This window comes from Mus caroli, unplaced genomic scaffold, assembly GCF_978045245.1.
Source record: "Mus caroli unplaced genomic scaffold, Mus_caroli_1 scaffold_18, whole genome shotgun sequence".
NCBI lineage: Eukaryota > Metazoa > Chordata > Mammalia > Rodentia > Muridae > Mus > Mus caroli.
This window is the reverse complement of record NW_028227273.1, coordinates 46,480,205-46,495,644: the sequence shown is the minus strand read 5'-3', so window position 1 is coordinate 46,495,644 and position 15,440 is coordinate 46,480,205. Positions and strand designations below refer to the sequence as shown.

The window sequence follows — 15,440 nt, the reverse complement described above, 5'->3', positions numbered from 1 at the left end:
TAAGACGTACTCAGCTAAGCTTCCAACATGTGAAGCAGAATTAAAGAAAAGCGTAAGCATGAAGGAAGCCATCAACAGCAGAAACCTGATACAAATGTAACTGATACAGATGTAACTGATACAGATGTAACTGATACAGATGTAACTGATACAGATGTAACTGATACAGATGTAACTGAATGAAAGGCCTATGGTCCAGCTATAGCAAGCAACAGAGCTTGACAGCTTTAGTCACATGGTTCTTGATTTAGAATCAAGGATACAAGAAAGGGGTTGTAGAATCTCCCTCCTTGGCTAAGGAAAGCTGCTAAGGGTAGGTATATGTCAAGAGTGTGTCTGCATGGATGCCCAGAGATGCCCATTGTATGAAGCTGTGAAGATGAAGCCTGGATTGTGTTGGAGATTCCAAGTTGTGGGATACCTGCCACTTGGACATCAGGCATGAAGATGCAAAATTTGGGGTTTGTCTGGCTGGTTTTTGGTCTTGCTTTGGTTCAGACTTCTCCCTTTCTCCATGTTGGAATGGTAAGGTTTGTCCTATGCCATTGTGTGTTGGGAGCATTTGCTCTGCTTCTTGGTTTTGATTTTATAAGGGATTACAGCAAGAAATTGCCATTAGTCTCAGGAAAAAAAAGTTAAACTTTGGACTTTTAAACAATATTGAGATTGCGATAGCCTATGGGTCCAACTTTTGAAGTTGGACTGAAACAATTTCTACGTTATGATTTGGCCACAAGTCTAGGGGGGCAGGGTGTGGAAAGTGGGAGTTTTGACTAAGAATGGTCCATTGGCTCAAATATTTGAATGTGTAGTCATCAGGAAGTGACACTATTTGAAAAGGATTAGGAGGTGTGGCCTTGTCGGAGGAAGTGTGTCATTGGGTGGTGAACTTTGAGGTTCCAAAATCCCATATCAGGCCTAGTCTCTGTCTCTGTTTTTGTCTCTCTGCCTGTCTCTATCTCTCTCTGTCTCTTTCTCTTTATGTCTCTGTCTCGGTCTCTTTGCCTCTCTCTGCCTCTGTCTCTCTGCCTTTCTCTTTCTCTCTCTGCCTATGGACCAGGATGAAGCTCTTAGCTATCATGGCCACACCATGCCTGCCTGCCTCCATGCTCCCTGCCATGATGACTAAGCCCCTGAAACTAAGCAAATCTTCAATGAAATGTCTTTATAAGTTGCCTTAGTCACAGTGTCTTTTCATAGCCACAGGGTAGTGAGTAATAGATGTGGGAATACACATTAAAAGCTGTAGGGCATTTGGGAATGTGCTACCAGACAGGCATAAGAACTGGTAAGGCTGGGGAGCTCAAATCCCAGGAATCCCAGAGATTTCAGAATGGCAGGAGTAGAGCCACTCAGTCATGTGGCATACCTGGAGTCCCTCTCCATGCTAATGAGGTATCTAGATAGCCTTGAGCCTTCAGTCAATGACCTTCCCTTCCTGGGTATTCTCAAGCCCTTCCCCCAAGAGGTATAGAATCCCTAGTTCACTCTGAATAAAGTGTGTGTACCCACATCCACCCCCAATAAAGTAATATAACCAAGCAAAGATCCTCTCAGAGAGCTGCTTCATTTAAGCATTTGATGCCCCAAAGGGAAACACAAGCTGTGGGACTTCCCATTCTGGCTTTTGCTGTGCTTCCTCTGGGTCAGCATGCCTGCAGTATCCGGACACCCTCAGCAGAGAGGCAGAAGGCAGTACCACAAAAAAATTAGATAAAAAATGTTGTATAGTGTATGAGTGTTTTGTCTGTGTGCCTGTCTATGTACCATGTGTGCACAGTGCTCATGGAGGCCAGAAAGGGGCCTCAGACAGCCTGGGACTGGAGTTATAGATCATCCCGATCAATCTAACAGCTGTCCAATGGGTACATGATGACTCCCTAGGCAGGGGATTCTGGATTACGGGAAATGAGAGAGTGAGCTGAACACGAGGAGACATGCATTCATTGTTCTCTGCTTCTTGACTGTGGCTGCGATGTGACAAGCTGTTTCAAGTTCTTGCTACTTTAACTTCCCCAGTTCAATAGGCTATGTTCTCAAACTCTGAGCCCAAATCAGGGCTTTTTTCTTGAAGTTGCTTTTGTTAGTACATTTTATTATAGAAATGAAAGGAAGCTAAAAACAAAACCAAACAAACAAAAAACCTTCCCTCCCAGCCTTTCCCCATGCACAGATCTTCCCTTTACCACACTGTCCCTCCAGAACAGTGCATTTGCTACACTGGGTAAACTCACACTGACATGGTACTATCAGCTCAGACTAGCTTCTTTAGGATCTACTGTTGGTGTCTTGCACTCTCTGGATACTGACAAATGTATAATGATGCATCTCAATGTTCTCCATGAAGAAGAAAGTATTTTCCTAAATATCTTGTGTAGAGTATAAAAAAAAAAAAAAGACTTGTTTTTACTTATGAATAAGTGTGTCTCTGTATGGATTTGTACATATGGATGCCCGAGGAGGCCAGAAGAGAGCGTCAGATCCCCTGGAACTGCGGTAAGAGGTGGTTGTTAGCCCCCCTGACATGGCCATCAGGAGCTGAACCCTGGCTCCAAAAGCAACACATGCTTTTTCTTAACTGCTTCAGTCTCTTGTGTGACAACGTTAGAAAAAATTTGATTCCAATACTACCTTCAGTTTAATAATTCAGGGGAGATAAGATTGAGCTTATAACTAAAGCTTTGGCTGGGGATGTAGCTTGGTGGAATGGCGAGCCATTCTTTTACTAGCATGTACAAGGCCCTAGGTTTGATTTCCAGCTCTGCAAACCAACTCAAACAAATGACGTTCATATCCCACACTTCTGGTTCCCTCATAAGTACAAGGCAGGGTCATTAGATTTTTTTATTCTTTGCTTTGCCATCTCCATCCGTCAACTGCTACATAGGAGGTCCTTAGAGTCCCTGGGAGTGGAGCAGATGCATGAAGACCAATAAGAATTTAGGTGTTCTGATGGCCAGTGGTATCCCAGCTGCTACTGTGGGCTCGCCAGTGAAAGCCTTGAGGTTCCCTTGATGTGGTGTGCATATGCCTTCCCTAACTGGTTGCTACTGATTGTTGACTCCACTTTCAGTCTCTCAGATCTTGACAGTCTGTGGGACCGTGAAAGGCAGCCTGTTTTCTGGTCGGGCTAGGTTTAAACCCTGGAGACCCAGCCTGGGCCACCCTTTCTTCCACACAGTTTTGCAGGTGAGATGTTAATGAGAGATAATTTTTCTCATAGTTTCACTCTCCCACTCACACGTCCTTTAACATGGTCATGAACTCCCTTGCTTCCTTTCTCACCCTTAAGAGGTCCCTCCCTCTTGACCTCCCTTCTGACAATTCTTTCTCATTGTTCTCTACCTCCCAGTAGCCCCCCTTCCCCCTTTCCAAGGGACCATTCTTACACTCTGGCATTGGAGTCTGGTGGCTTACAAACCTTCCAGGATGACAACATACTGGAGGTGAGGACCCTGACTTATCTTAGTGATGGGGATTCCCAGGACTCTGGGCACACCTCTAGGGACCTTTGACCTTTCTCAGGGAAAAAGAAAAGAGGAACAGGCCTCTTACTTCTCATATTGTTTTCTACAGTATTTTTTTTTGTAGCAATAATGGAGGAGTGTGATTGGTGGGTGGTGTGTGGAATGGCTGAGATGGGACACGGATAAGCAGGGGTGAAGAGTGAGGGCCAGAGATGGACCCTGCAGTTAGGAGTCCCCAGTCCAGGCCTGGCCACTGTTCCTCTTATGGGTCCATAAGCCCGCCTTCCCAGACTGGCTACTTCCCCAATCAAAGCTCTCATCTTTTTTGGTTCTTACATCTCACAGATGTTGAGACTTAGGGGAAGACTCTTGCCTAGTTCAGAGGTCTCCTCTTTTTCTCCTCTCCTCTACTGACAGAATCTGGACTGGTATGGCCTGGAGGTACTCACAACTGCTCCTGGTCCCTGTGCAGCTGGTGTTCCTGGCCTCAGGTGAGATGATTCAGTGTACAAGGGTTTGAGAGGTAGGATAGATAAAAGGACAAGGAACCAGGCTGACCCTGTGACCAGGGCTGGCTTTGGGGCCATGTTGTGCGTCTGAGTGTTGGAAGTCATTGCCTCTTGGCTTCCCTAGCCCCAGAAACAAATGCATACAGCTAGAGCTCTGACCTCTGACCTGACAGTTTGTTGTCCAGGTGTCTGGGGGTCCACAGTTATATCTGAAGAGCTTCATAGAATGGTAGGACAGAACCTCTCCGTGCAGTGCCAGTACAAGCCTAAGGAGGGGCCCTATGTGCTGAAAACGTGGTGTCGGCAAACAGCCCCAAGTAAATGTACGAGAGTGGTCACTACCTCTGAGCCTCGGAAAGCAGCCAGGGAATTACAGCACACAATCTGGGATGATCCTGAAGCTGGCTTCTTCACCGTCACCATGACTCAACTAACAGAGGATGACTCAGCGTTCTACTGGTGTGGTCCATATTATCCTTCCCTCAGAGAAGTAACTGTTCTCAGAAACATCAGCCTGGTGGTGTCGCCAGGTAAGGCCTTTCTTGGGGATACAACCCTCTTCTACAGACCAAGCGCAATACATATCCCTGATCCCTTCTCTTCATGACCCCCTAATCTTGACACCTGATCTGACTGAGGAGAGATAGTTTCCCATCTCGGTCATGCTTGGCTCCTCATTGAGAAAGAATGTTTAGGTTTCATGGGGTAGGCACTTGGAGTCTCTCTCTGACTCTTAGTTAGTTTACACTAGCATTGAGTAACTTTAATCCCAACATTTGGGAGGAGAGACAGGTGGATCTGAGTTCGAGGCCAGCCTAGTCTAAATAGTGAGGTCCAGGCCAGCCAGAGCTATATAGTGAGACTCTGTCTCAAAAAAAAAAAAAAAAGTTGGAATGCTTTTATTTTAAATTATGTGCACTCATGGGCACATGCCACATGTGTCCCAGTGCCCACTGAAACCAGAGACTAGGAGCCTCTTGCAGCTAGAGTCATACGTTGCTGTGAACCAATCAATGTGGATGCTTGGAACCAAACTCAGATTCTCTGCAAGAGACTGTGTTCTCAATGGCTGAGCTATCTCTCCAGCCCTCCTACTTGCTTTCTTACTTAGGCAGACCTGAGGTACAAATTTCTACTGGCACAAGGGCCCCTGAGGTCTTCCTTACCAGGGGCCAACCCTGGCATGGTCCTCTTTTTTTGTTCTCGCTTCTCCTTGAGTCAGCAGAGGGGGAAAAGCATTGGCATAGGGTAAGACTTTTGTCTTGCGAGATACTTAGAGTTGTTGTAGAATAATAAAAAGTTGACTTGTCTAAGTCTAAGTTACTTTGCTACTGTAGCTGAGCTGCCTTCTGTGTCCTCTGAGGCCAGAAACTGCAGTCTCTGGCATTTAGCACCTCATCCTAACACAGCAGGAGATGAAGTAAAGGGTTAATTGCTAGAGATTGCTACCTTGTTCTAGATGTCTCTCATTTGTCAGGCTAGGGGAAGTTTGGAGCAATAAACTTACTTCTATTGAACCAGGAGAAGAGAATCATGCTCATGGAAGGAAAAAACTTTTACATAAGCAAATATGCATAAACTCACATAAATACAAACACAGATTCCCACATGCACATTTATTTACACATTTCCATTCAAACCAGTTGGGTCCAAGTTTCATACATTCTCACAGTTACACACACTTACACACACACACAAATCCATAGTTACATATGCATTTGGAGCAAAAGAGCAAGCAACAGTTCAGAAAGAATTTACTCACTCTGGATGAAAAATGAGCTCCAATCTTTACTGCATAGAGAAAGAAAAAGCTCTTACCCTTTCAATGCTAAATGAATTAAACCCAGGTTTTAAAGAAGAAAGCTTTGTTCCTTTTAATAAGACTAAGCCTGCCTTGTTCTTAAGAAAGGACCTATTCTGTCCCATGGTAAGGAAAAGTCTGCCTGTTCCTTCTGCTCTCTCAGCAGCTCCTTCCTCATTCCCTCTTTTCTTCTGCATTCTGCTCATTGCTCTCTTAGTTTTTTATGCTGCCTATAGTTTCTAAATTATTGCACTCTGCACTCTCCCTTTACTCTTGCTCTCCTCCTACTCTGGTGCCACAGTAATGCTCTTACTCTTAATGCCTTTTCTCCAATGTTGTGCCTTTACTTCAAGTTCTTACTGAAGTTCAGTTCTGTCTAAAAACCTCTCTTGTGTCCTGACTAAAAAATTATCCTCAGTTCTGTTCTAAGAAGCTCTGTTCAGATCATGTCTAAAAAAAAAATGCTGTCTAAAAAGTTCTCCTCAGCTCAGTTCTGACTCTTCTCTTTGTCCTCAGCACTTTAAACAGTTTTCAGAATACATGGTGATCACATGCTTAAAAGGTCATCACATGTTTAAACATAAGCTCCAATCATAAATCAAAATGGAAGTTTACAACAGAGATGTTTACATGCATATCCATTAAGAGTAATTATCTGGGGCTGGTGAGATGGCTCAGTGGGTAAGAACACCCGACTGTTCTTCCGAAGGTCCGGAGTTCAAATCCCAGCAACCACATGGTGGCTCACAACCATCCGTAACGAGATCTGACTCTCTCTTCTGGAGTGTCTGAAGACAGCTACAGTGTACTTACATATAATAAATAAATAAATCTTGAAAGAAATAAACAACCTTGTTAAAAAAAAAAAAGAGTAAATTATAAAAAAAAAAGAGTAATTATCTGGTTAAACACCAGTCACAGCTCCACAGATTCATGGAGAGTTAAAAACCATAACTAAGTTGTTAGTGAAGATTTGTATAGATAAACCTAGTCGCTATTTTATCTTCTGTCCTACCACCTATAATAAATCATTAGTTCCCTTTTTTAAAAAAAAAAACCTTTGGTTAATGGTTTTACAACCTCTTGGAATGTGCACTGAGAAGTAGAATAGCTGCAGCAATTAACTAGTGACACTGAAGACCGGTAGAGTTCTCACTGCAGTTTTGGCTATCGCAAGGAGTTAATAGTGTTATTAAAAGAGTTTAATAATTACTATAAATTTAGGAATTCTTATAGGATCGTCATTGAGGATAAAGAAATCATCTATTTGTCTATAATAGCATCACTACTAGACAGTACATTTTCATCATTCTGCAGAGATCTGCTCAAAAGGGTGGGCTAATACCTAGTGATTGTTATATATGTGATAACAACAGGAAAAGCATATGAATAGCAAGAGTCTTTCCTAAAATGATTTTCTCCTGGGCCTTGCCTCTTGGAGTTCCATCATAAATTTTAAACTAAGGCAAAGTCATCTGAGGAAGCTTGCTAGCCCCTGACATGTGCTCTAAGCCCCCCTACATCCTGTCACTGTTTTGGGGGTCAGACTTGATTTTCCCTTCAGGACCCTACCCAGTCATCTTCTCTTTGTCTCTTATAGCCTTGCCCACTCTTCCTCCATCTGGCTCCAAACTAAGATGAGCAGGTTATTAAGGAGGAAAGAGTAACGGTCAGGCAGGTTGAGGAGCCTGAGACTCCGTAGGGCCTTCCCTTTGGGTGGGTCCCATAAAGCAATGAGGAAGTTCCACTCAGGGCTTCAGATAGAGAGAAATAAAGTGTGCTGTCAGGTCTACCACAACCCTCTTCCCACTGGGAGGCCAGATTTGATTTCTGCTATGCAGAATGCTTCCCTGCCAATCTGAGCAGCCATCAAAACCAAACCAAACAACAGCACCCAAATGGCCAAGAAAACCCCTCAATGTCACTGCCTACCAGGAAAACATGAACGAAAACCATTATGCGATATCATATTACTCTGTAAAAATCGCCCTTCCCCAAAAGGCAAACAATAAAGGGTGCCGGAGAAGACTTGGAGAAAGCTTTATGTGTGGCTGGTGGGAATGTAAATTAGTACAGTTTTCATCATAACATAGCCTGGAACTACTATATATCTTACCAGCCTATGGTCCCAGATCTTAGAAGGTGGAGACAGGTAGATAGCAAGTTCACCATCTTGAGCTATGAAGTAAGTTTGAGTTCAGCCTGGGCTACATGGAACCCTGACTTAAAAAAAAAAATGCTATCCAGTATGGTAGTGGAAGCCTTTAATTCCAGCATTCAGGAGGCAGAGGCAGATGGATCTCTGTGAGTCTAAAGCTAGCCTGGTCTACCAAGGGAGTTCTAGGCAAGTCAGAGGTACATAGTGAAACCCTGTCTCAAAAACTATCAAACAAGAATAACAAAGCACTGATCTGATAGACATTGGAATAGATTAGTGGTTACCAGAAGCTGAGGGAGGAGCTAGGAGGAGTGAGGGTGGGGCTTGGCTGAAGACTGTTGAGAGACATGAAGGGGACAGAAATTCTAATGCTGTGCTACACAGACTTCAGTTGACCATAATGTGCTATTTGCTTCTGGTTATTAAGAATGTAGAATATTTATTCATCTTATTTTATACATATGAATGTTTTGCCTGCATGTATATCTGTGCAACACATATGCTTGGTGCCCTTGGAGATCAGAGGAAGATGCTGGATTCTCTGGAACTGGAGTTATGGATGGTTGTGAGTCACTATGTGGGTGCTGGGAGACAAACCCTGGTCCTATATGCCCTACCTACTATCTATCATCCCATATCGGCAAGAGCAGCTAGTGCTTTTAACCATGTCTCCAGCCTCTACTTATTTTTTTAAAAGGCTATAAAAAGATTTTAAGTGTTTTCACCATGAAGAAATGATGCCAAGTACACAGGCTAACTTTGGTTTGAATGTCATGCCATATATGCAAGCATTGAAACAGTAAATGGCATAGAATAGATGTGTGAAATCCCCTTTTTAAATTTATAATTATAATAATGATAATAATTATGATTACTATTGCTATTACTATTATTATTGCATGTATGAAGGCTTGGACCATGTTACACATATGGAATCAGAGGAGTTGGCTCTTTCCTTCCACTCTGGGTTCTAAGGCTCAAAGTCAGGCTGTCAGGTTATCTCAGCAGCCCATAAATATGTAAGTCAGTCACCTCTGAGCCTCCTGCATCTTTCACAGATAAGGACCCAGACCTCATTCTCCCTTTTATGCATAGTTGTCTTTTCTTTTCTAGCCCCATCAACCCTTCCTTTACAGACGATTGCTTGGCTTCCAGAAAGCACAGGTAGGTTTGCCAGGAGGAAAAGGTGGGCGGGATAGCAAGCCAGTTTCGGGAGGGTAAGGATGGGGGAGGCCTGCCTTTATGGTTGATGACCTTATATATGTAAAAATAAATAAATAAATAAATATAAAGATTTTAGGCGTAGCTAGCCCTGGCCTGAGGGACTGTGAGTTGTGCACCCATCTAACCCTTCTCTACTTCCTCTCATGGCTCTTGGAACTTGGTCTTGGTCCCTGTCCTGGTCCTCTAAGCAGCCACCATCTTTATGCCCTTCCCAGTTCTGACTTCCTCTCCCGAGGAGACCACTGACTCTTCCATCAATGGCACTGGGCACAGGTGAGTCAGGGATGCTTTTAGAGGGATGAGTCCTGGGAGTCCTGTAGTGAAGGACCATCCTCAGGATGGCTGGGCATCGAGTTCTTCAGAGGCGCTCCCAGGTCCAGATACGGAGGTGGAGAAAGAAGAAATGGGGGCTGGGGGAGCAGGTCCTAAGCATTGGAAGATCTGTAGGAAACACAAAGAGGATCAGAATGAATCTGAATCGCTATGAGGAAGGATGTAAAGGAAGAGATATGTGAGGAAACAATCAGTACAAAGTTCACAGAATTGTGAGAAAAGGGAAGCTCTCAGATAACAAAGACTCATAGGAGCCTAGGGAGCTGGATCAATGATGAACGTCTTTGCTATGAGAGCAGCCAGCATGAGTATCTGAGTTTGGGTCCCTGGCACCCACATACAAAGCTGGGTATAGTAGATCTATGCCCGGATCCCACTGCTGGGTGGCAGAGACAGGCAGGTCTCACAGGCTCCGGGGCTAGCCAGACTCACCAGCCAGTGAGCTTTAAGTTAAGTAAGAGACCCCCTGTGTCAAAAGGTAGAGCAGGAAATTCTATATATCAGTGCGCTCTCTCTCTCTCTCTCTCTCTCTCTCTCTCTCTCTCTCTCTCTCTCTCTCTCTCTCTCTCTATCTCTCTCTCTCTCTCTCACACACACACACACACACACACACACACACACACATACCACACACCCATATACAGGCATTGTGAGAAATAGGAACTATTCCCTCCCACAAACATAGACAGGCAAATGGACACCTATAGACCTAATTCGTGATTTGAGAATGTCAAGACCAAAGCATTCTGAAAACTTAAAGATTATCCTCAAAAGAACAAGAATGAGATTTCACATCAAATGAAATGAGGATACCTGAAGCCATCAGACCCCGACACACCCCCACGAGTAGGAAAAGATGGTGCGATTGTAAAAAAAAAATTAAGAGGAGTTTTAAAATGAAGACCATAAAAATCTATACATGTTTCTTTGAAAAGTCTTAGCACACTAGATACACTGCTGTCATGACCAAGATAATATACAGAAACACTCAACACTGGGGAGGAAGGGGTAGGCAGAGCTCTGTGAGACCAAGGCCAGACTGGATGGCAGAACAACTCCTAAGGTCAGGGCTATACAAACAACAAGTTCTAAAAACCAGCAACAAACAGAAACAGAAAAAGCCCAACCTACTTCCCCAAATCCAACAAACAAACCAAGCAATACCAAAACCTGAAACAAAAAATGCCCCCTGAATCAAGCAACCATTAAGTCTCATCAGAAAGCTAGGCAATGTTGTCAGATACAAGGTCAATAAAGATCATGCCGGGGTTTAATTCCCAGCACCCCCAACAGGCTATACCTCCAGTTCCTGAGGTCTGACATCTACTTCTGGCCTCTGTGGGCATTTATATGGTGCACATACATATGTGCAGGCCAAACATTCATACAAGACATAAAAAAGAATAAATTGTTACCTGAGAACAGTGCAGCACAGGTACAGGAAGTGAGTCTGTTATGGCCACACATGCCTGTAATCCCTGTATTGAGAAGTGGAGACCAGGGGGTTGGGGGGTAAAGGTCATCCTGCCCCACATAGAGAGTTTAAGGATGGCCTGAGCTACATAAAACCCTCTCTAAAAAATAAAAAAAATTAAAAAAAAAATAGCGAGGTGGTGGTGGCACATGCCTTTAATCCCAGCACTCGGGAGGCAGAGGCAGGCAGATTTCGGAGTTCAAGGCCAGCCTGGTCTACAGAGTGAGTTCCAGGACTGAGAGGGACAGATGACCAGGTGGGACGCATGCAACAGACCTGTGGAAATGCAGGGACAGATTATAACATATAGTGATATCCATAAACAGTGGGGGCAAGCTCCCATTATTTGGAAGACTAGCTATGTAATCTAAGAATGAACCCCAGGAGTAGAAGATCTGCCACTATACACAGTGTTGAATCTCAGGCAGATTCAAATTGCATAACTATGAAAAATAAACTTAAGCTAATTTTTAAAAAGACATGGCTGGGTGTGGTGGTGCTTGCCTTTAATCCCAGCACTCTGGAAGAAGAGGCAGGTGGATTTCTGTGAGTTTGAGGCTAGACTAGTCTACATAACAAGGATAGACAGAGCTACATAGTGAGACCCTGTCTCAAAATAAATAAATAAATAAATAAATAAATAAATAAATAAATGAATAAATGAATAAATAGCAGGTGGATATCTGAGAGGAGTTTTTAAAATCTTTTTACCTTTTACAGAAAACATTAAAAACGTATATCGTGGGGACCAAGCTAAACAAATTACATGGAGGAGGGAGGGATTATACTCAACAAGCAACATTATGGGAAATGTTTGCAAGCAGATGAGAGACTGGGAAAAAAAATCAATTAAAAGACAAACATGGCAGGCCAGTTACGGGCCTCAAATGGGGGAAAATAATGCCAAGCCAGTGGGACTCGGCAGACAACAAGGAAGATAATCAGTGGGACAGAAAATCTGAAGGGCAACCTCGTGTACTCACGCGTGTCACTAAGTCAGATCATCAGGAACCACCGTGTCACACCTTCACAGTGAGCAAAGGGGCCAGGCGCTTGGAAGGAGCAGACAAGGAAGGTGGAGACTCAGTTCCCCTGAAGTGTCTCTCTGTGATCTCCTCGCTGGCCTGCTGAACTCTCTCTGTGATCTTCTCGCTGGCCTGCTGAGCCAGATAAGCTTGGTGGCTTCTTATCTAATGAGGTCAGGAGGTTCCTTCTCCCAGTTCAGTTCAGATCCCCAGCCAGGGTTTTTAACCCTTCCAACTGGGTGTCTTTTAACTTGGTTTCCTCTCAGGCCTAAGGGACCCCAGGGCTCCATTCTTGATTGCGTTCATTGTCCCTTCGGAGCTTACGGAGGGTCTGTATACACATAAAAGGCAGCTACAAGGAGATGGCCTAGGGTCACACAGGAGCAGGTGACATCCCCACCCAAGCTTCTCTGTCTGCCTCCTGCCTCCAGAAACCAAAGTTCCTCCTCTCCTGACTGGACTTCCCCGGGGCTTCTGGTCTCTGTGCAGTATGGACTCCTCCTGTTCAAGGGACTGATGCTGTCAGTTTTCTGTGTGCTCCTTTGCTGGAGGCGTGGCCAGGTGAGTGGCCTAACCGGGGTGGGGCCGCTATAGGGTCTGGCTGCTGAATGCTCTATGACAACCATATTTTCAGTTTCAAGTGAGTATTATTAGCAAGCCAAAGCAAAAAATACAAATGCCAAACAGCAGAGAGATAGCAAACCATCATAAAACAAGGCACTTAAAACACCTAGGAAAAAAAAAAAAAAAGAAGGAAGCTTCATTGAGGCACCAGTCCGTGTTTCCAGGAGACAGAGTCCCTGGCAGAGCAGTGTTCCCTTGGGTGAGGCTTCAACAGAAGAACAAAGAAGCAAATAGGGCAGGTACAGCTACCATCAAATTAACCAGGAAAGTTGAGGCAGCAGCTGGCTCCCAGGTGAGCTTTGCCTTGATGGATGCGCTTCCCGTGGCTGGAAGTCCAGCTTCCCTGCCTCTACACTTCCATACCAGGTGGCAGCAAACAATAGTAACTTCTGCTGGCGACATTAATCTGGTGGTTTGAATAGGAATGATCCACATAGACTCATGCATTTGAATGCTTGGCCCCTAGGGACCGGCACTATTAGGAGGTATGGCCTTGTTGGGGGAAGTGTGTCACTGTGGGCTTTGAGGTCTTATATGCTCAAGCTACGCCCAGTGTGGCACACAGTCTCCTTCTGCTGCCTGCCAGGCGAATGTAGAGCCCTCGGCTCCTTCTCTAGCACCCTGTCGTTTCCCTGTGAACAATAATGACGAAATCTCTTCAACTGTAAGCTAGCCCCAATTAAATGTTTCCCTTTGTATATGAGTCTTTTCACCGCCATAAAACCCTAACTAAGGCCATAACCTTCAGGCTGTTCACCTTGGTTTAAAGAAATCAAGTGGAAATAAAAAAAAATGAGAATGTAAAAGGAGTGAGTATAGGCTTAGATTTTTCTAGACCTACATTATTTGGGGTTCTAGAATGCTCTAAATTCCCTTCTAATCCACTGACCAGAGAGGTAGTGGGGAAAGAAGGCTTATAGAAAAAGGAGGTTGTGGAGGCAAGCCCACGAGAGAGAGAGCCCATGGTGTTTTCAGTCCTGGTCCGTTTTGCTGTTCTCTTCCTCCCTGTTTAAAGTTAGTTCACCCATTCCCAGACAAGAGGCTTGGAGAAGACTTTGAAACACACCTGCTTCTATCTCAATGGAGCATGATGGAGCCTCACTTCCAGAGGCAGCTCCACAGTGAGCTCAAACTGCGCATGTCTGTAGATTAGTGTAACATACATCACAGGGGCAATAGAGCTGGGGTCACAACTATCCCAGGGAATATACCTAAGAAGATGGATGGGTAAGATCTTAGCAGAGATCAATAGGAGTGTTATTTCTTGGGCTCTCAGCCCATTCCTCAGAAAGCATCCTCTGGGGAGGAGAGAGGCCTAGGGCCCCTGTTGGAAATCTCTCTACCAGTTTAATAAAAATAAATAAAAAGCAGAAGGTACCTGAGGAAGGCCTCCAGGGGAAGGAAAGAGGAAGAACTTATGAGAGAGCAGTCCTGGGGCAGGCAAGAGAAGAAGACACAGAGAGGCTACACTTAGGAAACTTCTTCCTTTCTTCCTCAGGGACGAGAGTACATGGCAGAGACGATGGAGCTTTCAAAACTATCTCACATCTCCAAGTCCTTGGACACGGTTAGCCACATCTCAGGGTATGAGAAGAAGGCTAACTGGTACTAAGGCTACCCAGTAAGCAGAACAGGCCATACTTCAGCTCTACCGAAGCCATCAGGCAAGCCCACGAGAGACAACAGCCAGACCTGCACCTCAAATCGCCAGGGCTAATTGACACTCCAGTATCGAGCACCCTCAGAGCTGTATACCCTGTAGCCCAGACCTCCCCCAAGAGGACCAACCATGGGGCAGTTCATCTGCAACACCCAGCTCAAGTGCTTTCCCAGATCTCCAGCCCCAGGCTTTTCTCACTCTCTCTCCTGCCTCCCTTGGCATCACAAGCCTCATAGGCTCTGTTTCCCAAGTGAGCTACTCACAAGGCCCCTACCTGTCCACTCTACTCACGTTCACAAGCTCACCTTCTTGGTTTGCTCTAGATTTCCTAAAATGAGGGGGTGACTAACTTAAAGGCTAACACGGGGAACCAAGAAAGGCTGTGTACTGCGGACCACAAACCGAGAAAGTCCAGAAGTTAAAGGGGGAAAAAAAGAGTTTTAAACAAGACCAAAACCTCCCCAAACTGACCCTTCATGCAGCCACACATCAGAGCTGACCGCCAGGGGTCAGTATTGTGCTGGTTTACCCAGTGATGCAATTTCATCCGCACAAAGTCTGCTTATACAAAGAGGAGGGTTGGCTGGTGGGAGGAGGCGGGTAGAATCCCTTAGGGAACAAAAAGAACGTCACATCTGTAAAACAAGAAGAGTCCAGAGTGACGTTCAGGAGAGCCTGGATACTGGCATACGCTACTAACAACACGCTGAATGTAACCACAGCCTTGTAACCATAAAAAGGCCACTATGACAGGATCACATTTTATTCCTTTTTTTTTTTATGTTATGTGTGGGAGAATAAAATATAGATGTTTCTTCATAGATATTTCAGCTCATACCAACCACATGATCCTATCAGTGCATACACTTTTGCTCCATTTCTCCTTTGAAGTGGAGATTTCTGGTTTCTTTGTAAACTCAGTTGTGTCACGTGATGTTTTCCCGGAGGCTGCCTTACAAGAGGATGTTTTGCTGAAGCAGACATGTGAGAGGGCATGTGATGTTTTGCTGGAGTGGATGCTTGAGAGGGTGTGTGATGCTTGGAAAGAGGATAAATGGAACCCCATAAGCAATGAGTGGTCACTCGTGCCTTGCAACACTTAACTGGGCTGGGCTGGGCTGGGCTGCGCTGGGCTGGGCTGCGCTGCGCTGGGCTGGGCTGCGCT

The 15,440-nt window shown here is 44.8% G+C and overlaps 1 protein-coding gene across 1 annotated transcript; it reads left to right on the top strand.

Moving 5' to 3' along the window:
• Positions 1–3,827: 3,827 nt before the first annotated feature.
• Positions 3,828–15,098, top strand: Treml4 (triggering receptor expressed on myeloid cells like 4). Its single transcript, XM_021149288.3, has 6 exons — positions 3,828–3,958; positions 4,150–4,506; positions 9,049–9,099; positions 9,351–9,432; positions 12,423–12,552; positions 14,114–15,098. Exons 1-6 carry the CDS (start codon positions 3,898–3,900, stop codon positions 14,225–14,227), a joined length of 795 nt encoding a protein of 264 aa, XP_021004947.1. The 5' UTR covers positions 3,828–3,897; the 3' UTR covers positions 14,228–15,098.
• The last annotated feature ends 342 nt before the right edge of the window (positions 15,099–15,440 follow it).